General features: G+C 42.0%; 4 protein-coding genes across 5 annotated transcripts in view; 3 read left to right on the top strand and 1 right to left on the bottom strand.

Annotated features, from left to right (window-relative positions):
* LOC137979601 (uncharacterized) overlaps nucleotides 1-224 on the top strand; it is a 44,914-nt gene extending 44,690 nt beyond the window's left edge. For both annotated transcript variants that reach the window (XM_068826903.1, XM_068826904.1), the window contains one exon: nucleotides 1-224. This exon is cut by the window's left edge and continues 94 nt beyond it. The gene's annotated coding sequence lies outside the window, so the exon portion shown is untranslated.
* A 3,858-nt stretch (nucleotides 225-4,082) lies between these two features.
* Nucleotides 4,083-11,677, bottom strand: LOC137980001 (protein dispatched homolog 1-like). The gene is made up of 4 exons (XM_068827318.1): nucleotides 11,453-11,677; nucleotides 10,043-10,178; nucleotides 5,769-8,364; nucleotides 4,083-5,222 (listed from the first exon to the last, which is right to left on the bottom strand). Exons 1-4 carry the CDS (start codon nucleotides 11,599-11,601, stop codon nucleotides 4,936-4,938), a joined length of 3,168 nt encoding a protein of 1,055 aa, XP_068683419.1. The 5' UTR covers nucleotides 11,602-11,677; the 3' UTR covers nucleotides 4,083-4,935.
* A 1,669-nt stretch (nucleotides 11,678-13,346) lies between these two features.
* LOC137980708 (uncharacterized) lies at nucleotides 13,347-14,087 on the top strand. The gene has a single exon (XM_068828141.1). It carries the CDS (start codon nucleotides 13,347-13,349, stop codon nucleotides 14,085-14,087), a length of 741 nt encoding a protein of 246 aa, XP_068684242.1.
* Nucleotides 14,088-15,891: 1,804 nt separating this feature from the next.
* LOC137980707 (uncharacterized) lies at nucleotides 15,892-17,457 on the top strand. The gene has a single exon (XM_068828140.1). The coding sequence runs from the start codon at nucleotides 15,892-15,894 to the stop codon at nucleotides 17,455-17,457; it is 1,566 nt and encodes a 521-aa protein (XP_068684241.1).
* The last annotated feature ends 43 nt before the right edge of the window (nucleotides 17,458-17,500 follow it).

The following is a 17,500-nucleotide window of genomic DNA, read 5'->3' as shown; positions in this document are numbered from 1 at the left end:
TCGACTGAATCTAGGATCACACTATGGCTGCAACTTGCAACATTAAAAGGAACAGGACACGACCTCTAAGTGGTGTCGGCCGCGGATGAAAAAGGGTTTTTCTCTACAAAATTTGTTATTCGATGGTGATGTCCATTGTAAGACTGCGAAATATTAAGTTAATTTTTAACGTTTGTGAATAAAGTAAGAGGTGAATTAAAAAAAAAATCGTCCAGAATTATGGGAAATGACTGTTGATTGATTGATTGATTTTGATGATTTCCACAAGGCTTGCAATCCATTTCGTCTAGATAATAATAGCATGTCTTGAACAGTAAGTAGCTCTGAGAAAGTAGTGAGCTGAGACTTGGTGCTCCCTGGACAACTTGCGTGGCTGTGTAAACTTGATTAAGGAATAGCCCTTTTCACGGTTAGTTTTTCTCATTTGCATTACAATATGTGAGGCAATTTCGGGCTATTTTGTAGTTTTAACCCGAAATTGCCACGCATCCACGTTAGATTACATTAATGAGAAAAACTAACCGTGAAAAGGACTATTGCCGACCAAAGCACTTTTTTTCCTTTGAGTCAGGTCGCGACGAAACCCGACTATAAGATACATCACCACTGGAAACTCTTCCTTCGACATTTTTAACTTGGTTTTAGCTTCTCCCGCTCTTTTACGTGAATTTTTGGTTTAATTACCCCTTTTTTACGTTTTACCTAAATGCATTCGGAGTCATTCTTTTACTGCATTGTATCACCGCGAACAGAATCTTGAATTTGACTAAGATCTTCCTTCAGCAACCTCGCTGCCGTAAAAATGGCTGTCCCTCCTCTCCGAGAGCCGTGACTTTATCGAGTTCTCCATACGAACGAGAGAGCTAGGTCGCTATGAACAAATTCAGGATGCGAAATTGTTCGATAGCTCTACAATGGCTGCCGTGTTCAGCGCACAATTCTGACAAAACTGTTTATTACCAAGAATTGGTGACTCGGTGTGGATAGTCACGACAAGTATCTAATAATTTTCGACTCGATAAGCAAGGAACAAGGGGTTAAATTTGAGCGGAAGTACAGGTTTGAAACTGGTACTCAACTCTTAAGATGGGCTTGGCTTAACCCTTTCTTTCAACTTTGCAAGTTACCCATTTTGCCTACACTACCCAGAGAAACACACACAACGATGTAGATACAGGGGCCCATAGGTCAGCGAGGACCTCAAAGCCAGTTTATTGCAAAACCACCATCAACGTATCATTATACGCTTAAATGTAATACTCGCCGTCGGAAAAGATCAAACTACGCAAAAAACCTAAATACGGCACCGCCGGATACGAAAACCCAAAACCACTTAGTGGAAAAAAGAGAACGTATACCCCCACCTGCTGAAACTCAGCTGCAGTGCCGCCACCTCTGGGGGCTGAGGTACGCAAAAAATAACAAACACAAAATATCTAGAAAACAAATAACTCAAACTTAACAAAATAAAATTACGGAGCTCGAGTAAGTGCTGACCTAGACTGATTCAAAGCGTAACGAACAACATACATATCTCATAAAGCTACCCATAATCCCTCTCACGCGGACCCAGGCCTCTGGTCCGTGCCGGCAAAATAGCTATTTCTACCTATTCCGCGAAGCTACAATGTTAGAAATACCATAAACTGTCGTTGTCATTGCGAAACTTAAACACTGAGTTTTTGAAATTGTACCTACTGAAATTCAGGCTATAGCAACTGATTGAGCAGTAATTGTGGTACAGAAAATTGGCCGTTCGTCGAGTTCACTTTTCATGCAAGACTTTCAGTTTGGTCATTGTGCGGCATTAATTTATTTATAATATACTCAGCAGAGGTACTCAAGGCTGAGTAGATGAGAGTAGTGCCAAAATGTACTTTGGAGACTCCCAGAGAAGTTACGGTTGCAACAATTGCGTACTACTAAAGGCCGGGACACACTAGGCGATAAGTCGCTGCAGCAATTCGTCCCGTGTGACAGTTTGAATTCGCGCAACTGATCGCAGCGACAATGATTTTCACAAAAATTAACCGTGTCACACGGGACGAATCGAAGCAACAGAATTAGCGAAAGCAGCTTCGTCGCACCGTGTGTACACCGCCGTCAACAAGTCGCTGCGACGAAATCATGAAATGAACCAATGAGAGAGCGTCACATGGTCTACCATATTGAATTAGAAAACTAGTTCACATTGCCCCTCATACAAGATCACTGCGTGTGCACAAAACAGGCGTCGTGTCGCAGCGACTTGTTTTGCAAGTAGTACACACAGAGCGACTTGTCGCAGAGACTTGTCGCTGCGACTTGTCGTCTAGTGTGTCTAGAGCGCAAAAGCATAGTGCTATTCTTGCTAAAAACGACTCTCAAAGTCTAAAACTAAACGGAACAAATAGCATAGATAAGAGTGCTGTTTGTTTATGCCGTTTTATTTCCTTGATAATCCATAGGGAAAGTCATGTTGAGCGAATTGAAGAAAATATCTCATATGCAATGATAAATTTCACGGTTCTCAACCGCAATTTTAGGCTCTACATTCTTTCTAACACTCTGTAACTCACTCAAATATGTATTTCTTGTCACTTAATCATATTTAATTATGCAAGTTTCGCCTAGTTGTTATATAAGTCCTAACGGTTTTTCAAATATTTTGTAACTGACGATGATGTTTGTAACATCGAAAGATGTCTTCGAAATTAAAAAATGTCATAACTTTCTTAAAGATAACGATTTGCTTTCTGCTGTCTCGACCTTTTGGTTCCAATTTTAAGAACCTTTTAATCACTACTCTTACCTATTCATACCGAATTGTACTCGAGATCGAGAAAATTGATACTAAGAAAAATAAAAATATGTCATCAAGACGAACTATTTTCTTGGAAGAAAAATATCACATGGCAGTATGAAGGTCCAAATTTAAAGTGTCACAGAACAAAAACATTGCCAATAGACCTAATCGGCTAACTCAATGTTGTACGTATATACCCAATTCAAACCCTTTGGGAATAAAACGTTTTGTTCCAGGTATTTCCATATCATTTAAATATGAATGCTACATTATCATGCAAATACAATACACAAAGAATCTTAGTCCCGGGAGATTTGACTTGGGTACAACATTGAGTTAGCCGATTAGGTCTATTTAAAGGGAGAGTTTCACTTCTCTGCACATGGGCAAACTGTCACGCCAGCCCAATTAAATCCATTGTTATTGAAACAATCGAAAGCACTGATGCAGGAAAAGGAAGCAATGCCATAGAAGTGTAATTACCCATTGGAATTACTTTTACAATCATTTCCTTTGTGTTATGAACCTACTGCATGCAAATAGATAACTCGTGCGTTATGGCAACCCGTGCGTAGATTAATATGTTCCACCCGCATAGTAAATTCGAGGCCAAAATTAAATTTGATATTTTCTCTGTAAACCCGCAGTATCTTCCACCAAATTTGGGCCTTAGTAATTCAGTGTACTTGCTGTAATACTGTCAGTGATTCATGAACATCACCTGGTTCAGCAAGAAACCGTAAAATTTACAACTGCTAGCGCCAAAGCTTGGACATGCGCAAAACCGTGAAACTGCCCCTTTAAAATGAAATCTTACTGGAAACGCCTAAAAGAGAAAATTATGACAAAGGAAAAGGAGACAAGACCACGTACAAGGCAGTCGTGTGGGCCTGTCAACCCCATTTTACATTGGCTAATGATTTTTTTTTTCATTATTTAAGTTACTAGTCTCCTACACAGCCGTTCTTCGTGTGCTCACGCAACGCACACGTGTTGTGTGGGGAGGAGCGTTGCGTGACCACACAAAGAACGGCTGGGTAGGAGATTATTAAGTTACCCACCTTGAGGGTGTTTATACTTTTCAAACGCCCCCCTTTTCACCTCTACTTTTTTGGGGGGAACCCCAGTTTCTCATCATTGTCCCCTCACCCCCTTCAACAAGTTTTTTGTGAGCGCTCCCTAAAATGGAAGGGAATCTCTGGCTCATCAAAACAGAATTCGAATACACTCTGCTTTTTCTTCTCGTAAGGTTGAGCATGGCAGGAAATTTTGGGTAGAACAGACTTGGTAAATAATTTAGAACTAACAAAACCACTAAAATGTTTTCTATCATAATTCGAAAACGTTTTAATTGTCATCAAAAAGGAAACGTCGGTGTTGTTATGGCAACTCGAGGCGTTGTTACAATGCCCTTCTTCAATTTCCATACGCTTTACTTTCTTAATACAAGCACTGCTGTGTCCACCCCTAATTGTTTGTCCTCTTCGTGCAGAGTCACAAAAACTTGCCAGCAAAAAGCGAGTGCTCCCTTTAAAGACCAAAGGCTGATCAACGCACATTCTTGGCCGCTACTATAGCGCAAACATTGCTTCACCAAAGCGTATCATCGATTATTTCATGTTTCGTTTCTCTATTCCAAGCATTTTAGTAAAAGAAAAACAATTCACTTTCCAGGAGTCCATTTGCTGCTTTATGCACCCATTTTCAAGAGGTATTTACCAAAACAAGGATCAAATGACGAATGGCACGAACCAAACTTATACAGAGACATCATTCTTACAAAGGTTTGCGACCACTGGATAAACTTGACTGGATACCCACCCAACCACAAGACATCTTCAACTGACAAACCCCGAATTATTCAATCAATTTGTCAAACTTTCAATGCAAAATAAAATATTAAACAGTTAAAGACGAGATAATTTATTTCAACGTCGTCGGTCCACATTGATGTTCCCCTTTATTCCTTTTCATTTTAAACTGTGAAGGATGCCATTCATATTTTCGGGGCGAGCCTGATGTATTCTGTTCCTGCGAAGCGCGGACTCCTCAGAAAACACAGCGCGTTTAAAGTCCTTCTGGATTCCGAATGATGAAAGCAAAATTTCCCCAAACAAAACAATACGTCTTTTAAAATGACAATGCAATTGTTAAACCTTTGTTTCGACTCCAGTGACGACTTTGCTTTCAGTGGGTTCAATCTCAGCAACCAAGAGTCCTCTTTCCTCTCTCGGCTGTGCATTTTGCGATCCCTTGTTGCAGCAAAATGACAAAATGTTACTCCAACTGAACTGCCCCCAGTCCCCTTGGGGCCCGATAGTGCAGCAAAGGGCCTGGAAGAAGAAAGTAGAGAATGCCCAGCCAAGAGTCATAACAAGCATGAGGAAATGGCCCATCTGCAAATAGGACAGGACCCTGGACGGCATCATCATTGCACCTAAAAGAAAGCAGGAAATCTGACAATTGCTAATTACAGTCTTAACGATTGAAGCCAGCTCGGCTTCAAAAATTAAACAACTGAATGATTTCCTCACTTACAACAGGACTCTCCGACCTGCGCGGTATTGTCACCGAAAGTTACACCACAAATTCCGGACGTATTATATTTGTAAATTTTATGACAACGCTCAAACTGAATGGATTATAAACAAGTGAGCCTCATTTATTGTACTTGACCGAAAACACCAGAAAGTTTAAAATCACTTGCAGATGTGCCGGACTACAAGGGAATCACTTTCTTCTCGTTCATCTAGAGACCCGAGAGTCCGGCCGGGTGTACCTTATCAGAAGACCTCCCACGTGCTAGTCCGATACCCAACTAAAGGAGCCGAGGGGTCCGTGCTATTTTTATTTGTAAAACGTGATAAAAAGAGTACAGAAGGCCACGGTAAATATTACGAATAGTCCTGGTTTGAAGTACCACTTTTCAACCCCGTTAAAAAAAGGTTTTTGTTGTTTTAGTATTTATTTACCTAATCCTTACCAGCAATGAAAGTTGTAAGGGCTGCCATGGTGATAGCAGATCCCATCCGGGAAAGGGAATACTCCACGCGAGCTTTCCTGCATTCTTTATTAGGTGCCAAACAGTAAGCTACGCCATAATGCATGGCAAAATCAATGGAGACGCCCACTGCTACTGACATGGTGATGGATTCTAAGATATTAAGCCTCCAACCACTAAGAACTAGAGAACCAATTGTCACGGAAATAATACCAACAATAGTTAGAATAGCGTACATACTAACAAGAACATTTAAGGTGGTCAATAGCATCACGGCAAAAGCCAAAACAATGGCGATCAACATAGAAACGAGGGTTCCCGTTGAGAGGCTTTTTTGCAGATCATAAAATTCTAAGTTGCTAACCCACCACGCCCTGTTCATACCATGTGGTGCCGTTTCCATTTCCCTTTTAATCCAGGATTCAATGCGCTGCCAGAAATGGTGCACAGGTTCATAAGCGCGGGAAATGTGTACATTGGTGGTAACGCGTATGTGTACGCCTTTAATGTTGCCTTGTCTGTCATAAATGAAGCTGCCTATAGTTGAGTCTTCTCCCAAGTACTTCAATCTCTCTTTACGGTAATATGCCAAGATTGCGCATGAATCAAGTATTGTTTTGTTGAATGGAAACGATGATTCTTTGCAGCAAGGGTAAAATGATAGTTCGGGTATCAATAGATCATTGCAGCTTTGATTGTAGTATTTTTCCAGGAAACAATACCTTGTTATACCTTTTTTTCGTGCATAAAATGTTTGTTTACGAAGTCTTGCACAGAAGTCCATCAACCACTTTTGAGACTCACTGTCGATGATGTCAAAGGCACTGTCCCATTCTAAATACCCGTAGTCATAAGGATTTAGTTTGTTTCCATTGTCAACTGCTTTAATTCCCCAGAAAACATCGACATCGAACGTAGCGCTTCCCTGCGAGGGGCTGGTCTCAAACCGAAATTTGTCTTTCAGATTCAGCTCATACACCTCCAACGGATGCGATGATTCAAACATCTGAAAGTCGGATGATGTCGGGAGCTGGAATCCAGGCTCAAAAATGATGACTTCCAAACCTGCAATTGTAAGAAGCGTGAACACAGCAATCCAGAAAAACCGGAATTTTATCACAATTCCTGGAAGGAACTTATCAAATAAATAACGCACAAGACGGTTCACGTATTGCCGGTACAGTAATGTGACCTTTTGCCGGAGAGACTTGTTATCACATGACCAAGGAACAGATAACTTTTCGTTGATGACGGAAACGGCTGGAAACCACGTCACCATCATACTGAATTTGCAAAGAATTGCTATACCAGCATATATTCCAAAACACTTAATAGTAGTTATTTGTGAAGTGAAATTTGCCATGAAAGCAGCTGCAGTCGTAAGACTGGTGACAAACATCGACAGCGATGCATGTCTTAAAGTGTCATCGGTAATGCAAAGAAGGCTTGCTCCGGGATTCTTTTGCTTTGACTGTCGCCAAACATCCGTGAAGACAAATGCATCATCTGCTCCGATGCCCACCAGAAATATGAGAGTTGTTATGTTCAAGAAAGGAAAAAACTCCAGCCCAAAGATGACCATGTACAAGAAATATGAAATAACCAAAGCACTAACCACAGAGAGCACTAACAGGAAAGTCAACAAAACTGACTCCGTGTAAAACCACATGATAACTAATATAATCAGCATGGCTATAGCGGGATAAATAATATCCGCCATTAACATTATGTTAAAGGTATCAAATTTAAGAAAATAGAATTCGGTTCCCATTAGTTTGACATTGCCGTCCGAAATCTGTCCTCTCTTAATGTACTTCTCATACATGTGTTCACTAAACTGCCGACTCCTTGCTGCAGGGGAGAGAACAGCTGTATACTCTAGCTTGTCGCCGTTTGGACTTAAAAACTCCTTGTCTGTGAGGTAGTACAGAATGTTGTAAACGGCATTATATTTGACACACTGCCTAGGAATAGTTCGGCATATTGGGTACTCTAAATTGTGGTTGAAGTTCCAACAATTTTCTTTCAGCAAACCGTGGTGGAAAAGTGGAGCGCAGCGTCTTAGCAAAGACAGAACAGCAGATACATCGCTTGGGGATATATCCTGACAGGAGAATCTTCCAGATAAAGCAGCAATATAGTTACCAACAGACCAACTTGGACAGCACTCACTCATCAATACATTCGTTTTGAAGCAATTTGATTTAAATCCTTTTGACTTTCGAACAACTTTCTCCTCCATGCGACAAACCGCCTTGAGACTTTCTGCATCAAAGATATCCCGACCATAAATCTTAGAGGCAAAAACCATTTTGTAAGTTATTTTTCTCTTCATAAAGACGTTTGGACTATCGCACATGGCTAGACGAAAGTTGCTTTTGATGTCGCTTAGCTTCTTTCGGTTTTGAGTCTTTGACACTGTAATAGCAGACACATTTAAGCCTATTGAGGCATTCCACGTAAGGTTTCCAAGTTTTTGCATTGGAAAGGTGGCGACTAAATTGTCTCCCGCGGCTGATCCCAGAAGAAGACTTGTTCGATATCGTTTGTTGATCAGTGTACCGCGTGGCTCAAATCCCTGTTTGAAGATATAAAATAAAAATAAGTTATTCACTGCTGCAGGAGTGAGTGAGCCTGAAGCGAACGGACAAGGCAGCTCCCTAATGGAACAATAACACATTTTTTTTCGCAAGGATTGTGGTCAAAGGCGCGAGGATTGTGGTCAGGCGTGAATGGAGGAATTAAGGTGAGCGGTATGATAAGAGCCTCGATTGCTGTTTTGGTGTAGATAGTTTCACTGTCACGCAACAAAAAACTAAATTCGTTCACTGAAAAGGCCAAGAACTTGAAATGCTGTAGGAAACAAATCTTTCAAGCACCTTTCCAATTGTCAGGTCTGTGTGGTACATCGTTTCTGAGTTATTTGCCGAACCGAAGCGTAACTTTCTAGAGTCTAGTATGGAGACACCAAGGTGGCTCACCATTATGGTCCAATATGGCGGCCTGTGATCAACGAAAACGTCTGGAGTTCACTTTACGATGAAAGCGCTTACTTTTCGCTCATGCGGTAAAATACTTGTGTATGAACACATCTCCTAATTTATTTGATAGGGTCAAACTGCCGAAATTCATAAGGATAGACTTTTTTCAACCAAATAGCTTTTTATCATGGTATCACGCAAGGTGACAATTCGGAATTTCAAAACTGCTGTATTTTCGAGACAAAAGACGTCACGGAACTGGAAGCTTGAAAAAAAGTATTTATAGCTCATCTTTAACCTCCTTTAGATAAAAATTTAGAAGACCTTGTGATTTTAATTTTAGAATTTGATGAGGTCACTCTGAAAACCATATGCGGTTTTCTTTCTTCTCTTGAGTGGGGTCCAGAAAGAGGTCCAGCTGGGGATGCACAAGTTAGGGATCCACGTTTTGTACCGTCCCTGATTAAGACCTATTAAAATCTCTCTTTAATTGCAAGCACGAACCGTCGTTATATTACCGCAAGCATAATTTAACATCTCCCTTCCGTTCGGGAGCATTTCTACCATTTAGGTAAACTAGTTAATTAGCAAATGGTTTAGAATAAATGATTGATGAGAAAGTGTTTCCTGTTTTAATCAGTAAACTAGATTTTGCTATTATGATATTATCAAATACCGGTCGCGTATCCCCAGTGTTGGACAAATTTAGATCGATGTTGTAAATATGGCCTGGCCTGAGCCTTCTGAGACTGGTTCTGGCCTGATCTTCGTCTGAGCCTTAGAGCTCATCGAGGTCAGCTGTTTTTTTGAAGTTGTTGGATCGCAGGCTCAGGCCACGTTAATTTATTGTCCTTACTGTAAGAATAAATAACCCGGGAGCTGCGTTTTTAGACTTGGTGAAATCGATATATTTTACCTATGATATACATTTAACACTGAAGACTGCAATGCCGTGTAACGATCCATGCATTACGTCGGATCAACACAAACAGTGATAAGCATAAACACATCACACATACGACAGTGGTGTGTTTATCCTCATCACTGTTTGTGTTGATCCAACGTAAGGCATAGATCGTTACATGGCATTGCAGTCTTTAACGTTAAATGTTCATTTTACCTATGTTCACCCAATAACATTGCGTGCTGCGCAGAATTTTGCCAAGTTGGAAAATTATAACGCGGTCATGGCTAATTCAAATCCTTCTTCTTCATTTACTTTAGAATGAACTATTGACCTTTCATATCCAATAAGGAAAGTGTTAGCAATCTTACCATAATCGGGGTGGAGAAATCTGGAAGCGCCGGTGCGTTCAGTTGAGAAACGAAAGAGAAGAGTCCACAAATAATGACCACTGTTAAAGTAGCGAAGAACACAGCATATGGGTATTCAGCTAACACAACCAAGTATCTTTGAAAAGAAAGCATACTGTGTTCACTGGGTGTGCAAATCTTACAAATCACTCAAACATTGTAAAAGGAAAGGAAAATACTTTATACTGTATGCTTTATAAATCTGTTCACCCCTCGCTTAAGACATTTCATTGAAGTCACTTTCTTGTATTCGAGCGTAATATCTACTAAATTTTGAAGGCTGTGCTACTAACAACATAGACGTCCCTGGGATGCAACAAGAAGAACGCTATATCTACATACAAAATGCTTCTGTGGAGATCTTAACCACAAAACGATGATATTTATACTTCATCGACTCAACACTCCTCAGTTGGTCATTCTGGTTAGAGTTCATAACAGTTAACACACAACTCCTCGCAGCCTTTGTCGACGCCGTTGTAGCGCCTTGTTAGTCCAGTTGTTCCTAGACTCCTCTTTTCCAGAACACAGTAAATAGCTTATAATAACTTTTAATCATTTTGAGCAAAAAGGAATTCTTCGTAGTGAGAGAATTCTGGGCCTCAATTGTCGGTATAACTGTGTAGGCCTTTTGTCAGTTGTCATTTAACCCCTCCCAGACATCCCGTAAAGAAGCTCTCGTGGACTCAGTTTAAGCTAAAACAAGCCCAACACTATGCTACGACATCACAGGCAAACATCGGCCACACGCCGAAACGTGTATGCAAAAACAAAGTGCTTTGGGATACGTGGTAGCGAGGGAAAACTGAACGTGAGATCGACCAGACAGAACAAATTATAAACCGTAGCCTGTAGTCCACCGTCAATAATTAACAACTATTTACCGAGGTGGAGGTGGCTAGCGGTGGATATTTACCGAGCCGCTTCGGGGGTCGGTAAATATCCAACGCTAGCCACCGACACTGAGGTGAATAGTTGTTTTAGTATATACTAAAACAGTGAGATACAGCACAAAAAATTAATTTGGATGTTCTATTCACTTGTCACGGATACCAATCGGGACGCCATTTTTTCCCGAGTTGCAGGACTAACCCGACTGGTTGCAGATGGGGGATTATACCAAAAAAAAGAAAAACTGGTTTAAATACACTGACCTAAAGTAAGCTTATTTGCATGGGAAATCTCTGGCTTGTAAAAAGCACTGACATGTCAGTGAACCACATCTTAAATATAAATCATGTGGTTCAATGTTAGGATGTTTTAGAAATAGTGGCGCTGACGTTGTCACAGGGGCTTTTTGATGTTATTGTACCTTCACGAAATTTCCGTCTTTTCTCCTCCAAGCAGAAATGCACAACTAATTAGTTATACCTTGTCCTGATACACGTCGACGCTGATTTCTTTCCTTGCTCAGCGGATTCTTCTTTATCCTGTCCAGTTTCATTCGGATCGTCCTCTCCACAAACAGTTTCCTCTTTTTTTAGCATAGTTTTTGGGTTACTTTGATGTGGCTCATCCATTAGGTTAAACTGTTACAAGTCCTAAGCTGAAGGGAGAAGCAGGACATTGTTTACGCAAAAATATAAAGAGAACGGAGCAACAATATCTGAGCCCAAAAGGCAGACAGGCTTTACCATGTATTGTTTCGTGTACTTAAATATAAACTGGTTAGCGCCTATAGCAACAGTGATTTCCGTTTATTGATCAGTCTGTGATTGACACTTCGAATTTGAACTTTGTAATTTAATTAACTTTGGGATTTAGTCGGCTTGCCGTTTTATATCTTTCAGTATTTTAAATCTTACGACACGTGTAGATGTGGTCGATTTTTACTCCCTCGTTTTGCTATCCTTGTATGCTCTCCGGTTACTTACCCGTTTGGTTTTCTCAACTGGGTATCGCCATAGAAGTAAGTGATTTAGATTCCTGAAATTTGTTGTTAGTCTAGCTCGTTTAAGTTAACCCGATTTGTAAGACGTATTGTAAACCTATAATACTAATAACATGAAATGTCCGTTGTTTTAGATCGAATAATACAGAATCATCAAATTATACGATTTGCCGTATCCAGTTGATTCTTCTGGTGGACTCCATTTACCCCGAGCCTCCATAACATTCGATTTCTGGCTTTGACGGCTGGTTCGAGGAATATGGTGGTAACTGCCTGGACTGGAAGGTCTTAAGCTTCCGAAATCAAGACAGATGGTGGAATAAGAATTTAAAGACGCAAAGAAGACGCGGCGAAATGCAAAGGCTTCCCTTAGGAGAGCCGGAAACTAGTTAATGAAACAGATTGACTGCGACAGGCCAGGAGCGGAGGTGAGCGAAGCTTTAAATAAACTCCATCAAGCCTTCAATGACCTCGTGGTAAAACACGAGAATTTTTCCAAAATGATTGATGACGATGAGGAATTCGAGACCGAAGAAGGATGGATGGCTGAATGCCGGGAAACCTTTATGGATTTGGAAATGAAAGCTAAATTACACATCGAGAGTATCAGTGATAAGGGGAAGGTTCCAATTCAGAGTAAAGATTTAGTTAAGGACAAAAACAAGAGTACTGATGGGCCCATTTGTAGTGGAATTTCAAGTATGCAAAACCCAGAAAGCGACGGCTTTGATGACGGTTCTACTAATCCCGTTAAAGTTATCTAGCAAATAGAGACTTCAAATTCATCTGTCAGTCACGATAGTGTTAATACCGAAATTGTCGCCGGTGGTTCAAATGAGATAATTGCTGACAGCCAATGTTCCCACAGCGCTTCCTGTGGTTTTAAAATGGGAAAGCCGAAAATGCCAAAATTCACCGGAGATGTCCGAGAATATACAATTTTTCGTGCAGACTTCAAACAGCCAATCGAGTCACGTTACTCCAAAAGAGATTCTATCACCTTTCTTCGCACTTGCCTACAAGGAAAACCTCTCGAACTAATGAAGGGAATTGGATGGGATTATGACGCCACTTGGGATTACCTTGATTCTATTTACGGCGACCCTCGATTCGTGTCCGATACTATAACTCAGGACATTGTTAAATTCCGCTCACTTCAAAATGGCGAAGACGCGAGGTTTTGCGATCTCGTACACTTGGTGAGGCGCTCTTACAACACGCTCAGAGAAGTTGGTGTCCCTTTCGACATGGACAATAGTCACGTGTTATCTGTCATCGAGCAAAAAATGGGTGGGCGCTGATGACCGGAAGGTTTGGTCGAGAGATTTAGAGCAGGAGTGTAAGAAGGCAACGTTAAAGACGCTCATCGACTGGATGACTGTGGAAATGAAATCAAGAATGCGTGCAACAGCCCCCTTGAGAACCGGTTCAACTAATCCCCGCTCAGTTCATCACGTACGAGGAGATATCGGGAAGAAAGGCATCGCGACACGAGCAAAGTGCTGGTTTTGCAAAACTTCCTCACACTGGACGGACCAATGTCATTCGTTTAGCGCTCTGGCCGTTGACGAACGCATCAAGCTGGCCAAAGAAAATCACGTTTGTTTTGCTTGCCTTAAACCGGCAGGAAGAGATCATGGAGTTGAGAACTGCAGTAGACGTCGGAAGTGTACGAAAACGTATCACGGAAAAGAATGCACACATTACCATCACCCGCTGCTTCACAGGAACATTCCTGATAAGATCGGTGTAGCATCTTTGTCCAGCAAGCACGAAGCTATTCTACCAGTGGTAACAGTGAAGATTCATGGTCAGAATGGTCTTCAAAAGAAAAACAATGCGCTTCTCGACTCCGGAGCTCAAGTCAGCCTTATCAGGGAGTCAACAGCAGCTCAACTGGGACTGCAAGGAAAGGACACCTCAGTTACTATTACCAAAGTAGGAGGAGAGGAGGAAACTATCAAAACAAAAGTTTACAAGGTTCCTGTGTCATCAATCAACCGTACGGAGATAGTTTCAATTAAGGCAATTGGCATCCCGTGTATCAGCGAGTACGTGTCACCTGTGCGGCTTAAACCAATTGCCGAGCTTCTGGGAATAAAAAGTGAAAGATAACGAGGAGGCAAAGGTCCAGTCGACATACTGATCGGAATCGACCACGCCCAGATGCACATCGGCGAAACCAAGCAATCTGGGAAACTAGTGGCGAGAAACACGTCGCTAGGATGGGTAGTCTTTGGAGGTTCGTCGAATGATTCTCAACCCGTCAGTGCCATTTGTCATGTCAGCTTTGCTGGCCCGGTGGAGTTATCGTAGTTTTAGGCAACTGAAAGAATGGGAGTGGAGGTGAAGCCGTGTGTTTGTGGCGCTGAAAAGTTGACACAAATGGAGAGAGAAGAAGCGGAGATAATTTCCAACTCGTGTGTAAGGATGGGCCAGCAGTGGATGGTGCCATATTCCTGGAAGAAAGACCCCACCCTTCTTCCAAACAATGGATCGTTTTCACGTGACGTCATCATTTTCGAAAATCCAAATTTACAGAGCCACGAAAGCTTTTATCCTCATCAGGCATAAGAGGCGGTAAATTTGTATCCATTTGCAATTTTAAAGCTCAATAGCGTGCTTCGTTTGGAAACCAGAGCATTTCGAATTTCTGAGTTATAGCGGTGCTTGACACGAGGCGACGATCGAGTTTTTTGAGAAATATATATTTGTCTCATGGTTTTAGCCTTTTTAGAATTTAAAGCATTAGGAAAAGTGCTTAGGTAAATAGCTGTTTGTTCAGTACTGATGATCACTCGTCTAGATAGCCAAAGTAAGTAACAGATGTTGACACTACTTTCCGGCCGCCATATTGGTGCACCACAGATGTACACCAACATGGCGTTTTCATACTGGGCTCTGTAAATTTCTGCGAAACATTTCGACGAATATCTGAAGTTTGGGGAAACGCACAGGCCTAAAACTTGGAGAAGTGTCTTCTTCATTTATCTTCTACAACGTCACGAATTCTTGACTTTTTCCACTGGATGGTTTTCGATTTATTTTTTTATTGCATGACAGTGAAAACGATCTATAGGCCGTTGGCAATGAAACGGTTGGAATCGACAGAAAGGCGCCTCCAAAAGGACAAGGAAAAGGCGATGGCCTACGATAATCAAATGCAGGAAATGGAGAGAATGCAGTTCTCAAGAAAGCTATCCAAGAAGGAAGTTGACAGCTACACTGGACCGGTACACTATATGCCCCACCACGCTGTAATCCGACCTGAAAAGAAAAGCACGCCAGTGCGGATTGTCTTTAACTCGTCGTCAGTGTACCAAGGTCACGCCCTAAATGATTACTGGCTAAAAGGGCCCGATACGCTTAACAGTCTGTTCGGGGTTATCTTGATCTTCAGAGAAAAGCCAGTATTGATACCAGAAAGGGATCAGCATGTGCATCGCTTCCTTGGGAGGAACATGCAAGCGGTAAGGGAGCCCGATATATACGTCAAAACAGTGCTGACGTTTGGAGACAAGCCAGCCCCAGCGATGGCTCAGATAGCACTGCGTAAAACAGCGGAAGAAAACAAGGACGACTTCCGGAAGCGGCAGAGACCATCACGAAAATTCTTACATGGACGATATCTACAACTCTGTAGATGATGTTGAATCAGCTAAGAAGCTTACTGGAAACATTGACACCATTTTGTCAAAAGGAGGTTTTTCGGTGAAGGAGTGGACCTCAAATGAAGACCTTACAAAGGGCCTCAATAGAGACGACTCAGACGAAACAGTATTACAGGTAGATGGAGAAGAGGACGAAGGCAAAGTCCTCGGGGTCTTTTGGAAACACAAAACTGATGAACTGCGTTTCAAGGTGCGTGACGATATGCTTGTACCAGTGTGACCAAAATACATTAACCACGAGGAAGATAATGAGTAAGGTGGCGCAGATTTATGATCCTATCGGACTAGCATCGGCACTCATCATTAGAGCAAAAATTGGCCTCCAGAACTTGTGGCAGACAGGGGCTGACTGGGACGACAAGCTACCAAGTGAAGCTCAAGAGCATTGGAAAGCGTTATTCCAGGAGATAACAAAGCTCAATCAAGTGTCCTTCCAAAGAAGTCTGTTGGCGATCGGCGCAAGTGAAGAGCCAATGCTATGCGTATTTTCTGATGCGTCAGAAGAAGCCTTCGGAGCATGTGCCTACATACGACAAAGAGGAGAAGATAAGTACATGGTCAATCTTATTGCAGCCAAGTCCAGAGTTGCTCCACTGAAACGCCTATCAATCCCACGTCTAGAACTGCAAGCTGGAGTACTCGCTTCCCGTTTGGCGAGGACAATTCAAGAGGAAGCTCGAATCAAGTTTGGAGATGTTGTGTTCTTCACTGATAGTATGATTGTGCTTGCATGGATTCATAGCCAGTCAAGAAGCATCAAACCTTTCGTATCTGCAAGGGTTGGGGATATTCAAAATAATTCAGACCCGAAAAGATGGAGACACATCCCAGGAGAATTGAATGTAACAGACAACGTGTCCAGTGGCATATCAGTGGAAGAGTTAAATCAGAGATGGCGCAATGGACCAGAGTTCCTTCGACTACCAGAATCAGAGTGGCCCCAAGAAGTATCCCAGGTGCTCCCCAAGAAAGAGGACATGGAGTATCGCCAGGTGAAGGTTGTCGGTGCAGTGAAAGTTACAAAAGTCGGCGAAGCTATCGACGCGCAACGGTTTTCAAACTGGAGGAAGCTAATCAGAGTAACTGCATTTATCAGAAGACTCGCTCAAAGAGTTAAGCTGAAACGTAGTGAAGAACAGCTGCCAAATGGTCCTCTCACACCCACTGAATTATATGAAGCTGAAACACTGTGGATCAAAGAAGCGCAACAGGATCTACACAAGAGACTTGCAAAGGGAGAATTCGACAGACCTAGTCCATTCCTAGATGACAAAGGAGTTATAAGAGTTGGCGGAGGAGTGGACAACGCTGTGATGACATATGAAACACGACACCCTGCCCTTCTTCCGTACGAGCACGCTATTTCACTATTGATAGCCAGACATACACATCAGCATGGTCACAGCGGCGTAGCAAGCACGACAGCGAAGATCCGAACCAGGTTCTGGATCCTGAAAGCAACGAAGCCAGTAAAATCGGTAAAGTCCAAGTGTACTTTTTGCCGAGAGATGACGCAAAGAGTTGAAACTCAACTGATGGCAGATCTACCATCACTTCGACTTTTGCCATTCACACCGCCCTTTCATGTTTCATCATGCGATTACTTTGGTCCATTCAAAGTCAAGATCGGCCGAAACAAAACAGCAAAGCATTACGGGGTAATATTCACATGCTTGAATACCAGGGCTGTTCATCTTGAGATGGCTGTCGACTGCCCCACCATGGACTTTTTACAAGTCTTGCGACGTTTCTTCTCCATCCGTGGCTACCCGAAATTAATGCTGAGCGATAACGGATCTCAAATCTCAAATTAATGCTGAGCGATAACGGATCTCAAATCTTCTCCACGGATGGAGA

Source organism: Montipora foliosa, chromosome 12 (genome assembly GCF_036669935.1).
Source record: "Montipora foliosa isolate CH-2021 chromosome 12, ASM3666993v2, whole genome shotgun sequence".
Taxonomy (NCBI): domain Eukaryota; kingdom Metazoa; phylum Cnidaria; class Anthozoa; order Scleractinia; family Acroporidae; genus Montipora; species Montipora foliosa.
Note: the sequence above shows the minus strand (reverse complement) of the source record. Positions and strands in the feature narration are given on the sequence as shown.

Excerpts from the sequence above, each read along its gene's own strand:
- LOC137980001 (XM_068827318.1), bottom strand. The coding sequence starts at position 11,601 with ATGGATGAGCCACATCAAAGTAACCCAAAAACTATGCTAAAAAAAGAG. Across the intron at positions 10,179-11,452 it reads TCGACGTGTATCAGGACAAG|ATACTTGGTTGTGTTAGCTG; the intron begins GTATAACTAATT and ends TTCTTTTCAAAG. Across the intron at positions 8,365-10,042 it reads ATTTCTCCACCCCGATTATG|GGATTTGAGCCACGCGGTAC; the intron begins GTAAGATTGCTA and ends ATCTTCAAACAG.
- LOC137980708 (XM_068828141.1), top strand. The coding sequence starts at position 13,347 with ATGACTGTGGAAATGAAATCAAGAATGCGTGCAACAGCCCCCTTGAGA.
- LOC137980707 (XM_068828140.1), top strand. The coding sequence starts at position 15,892 with ATGAGTAAGGTGGCGCAGATTTATGATCCTATCGGACTAGCATCGGCA.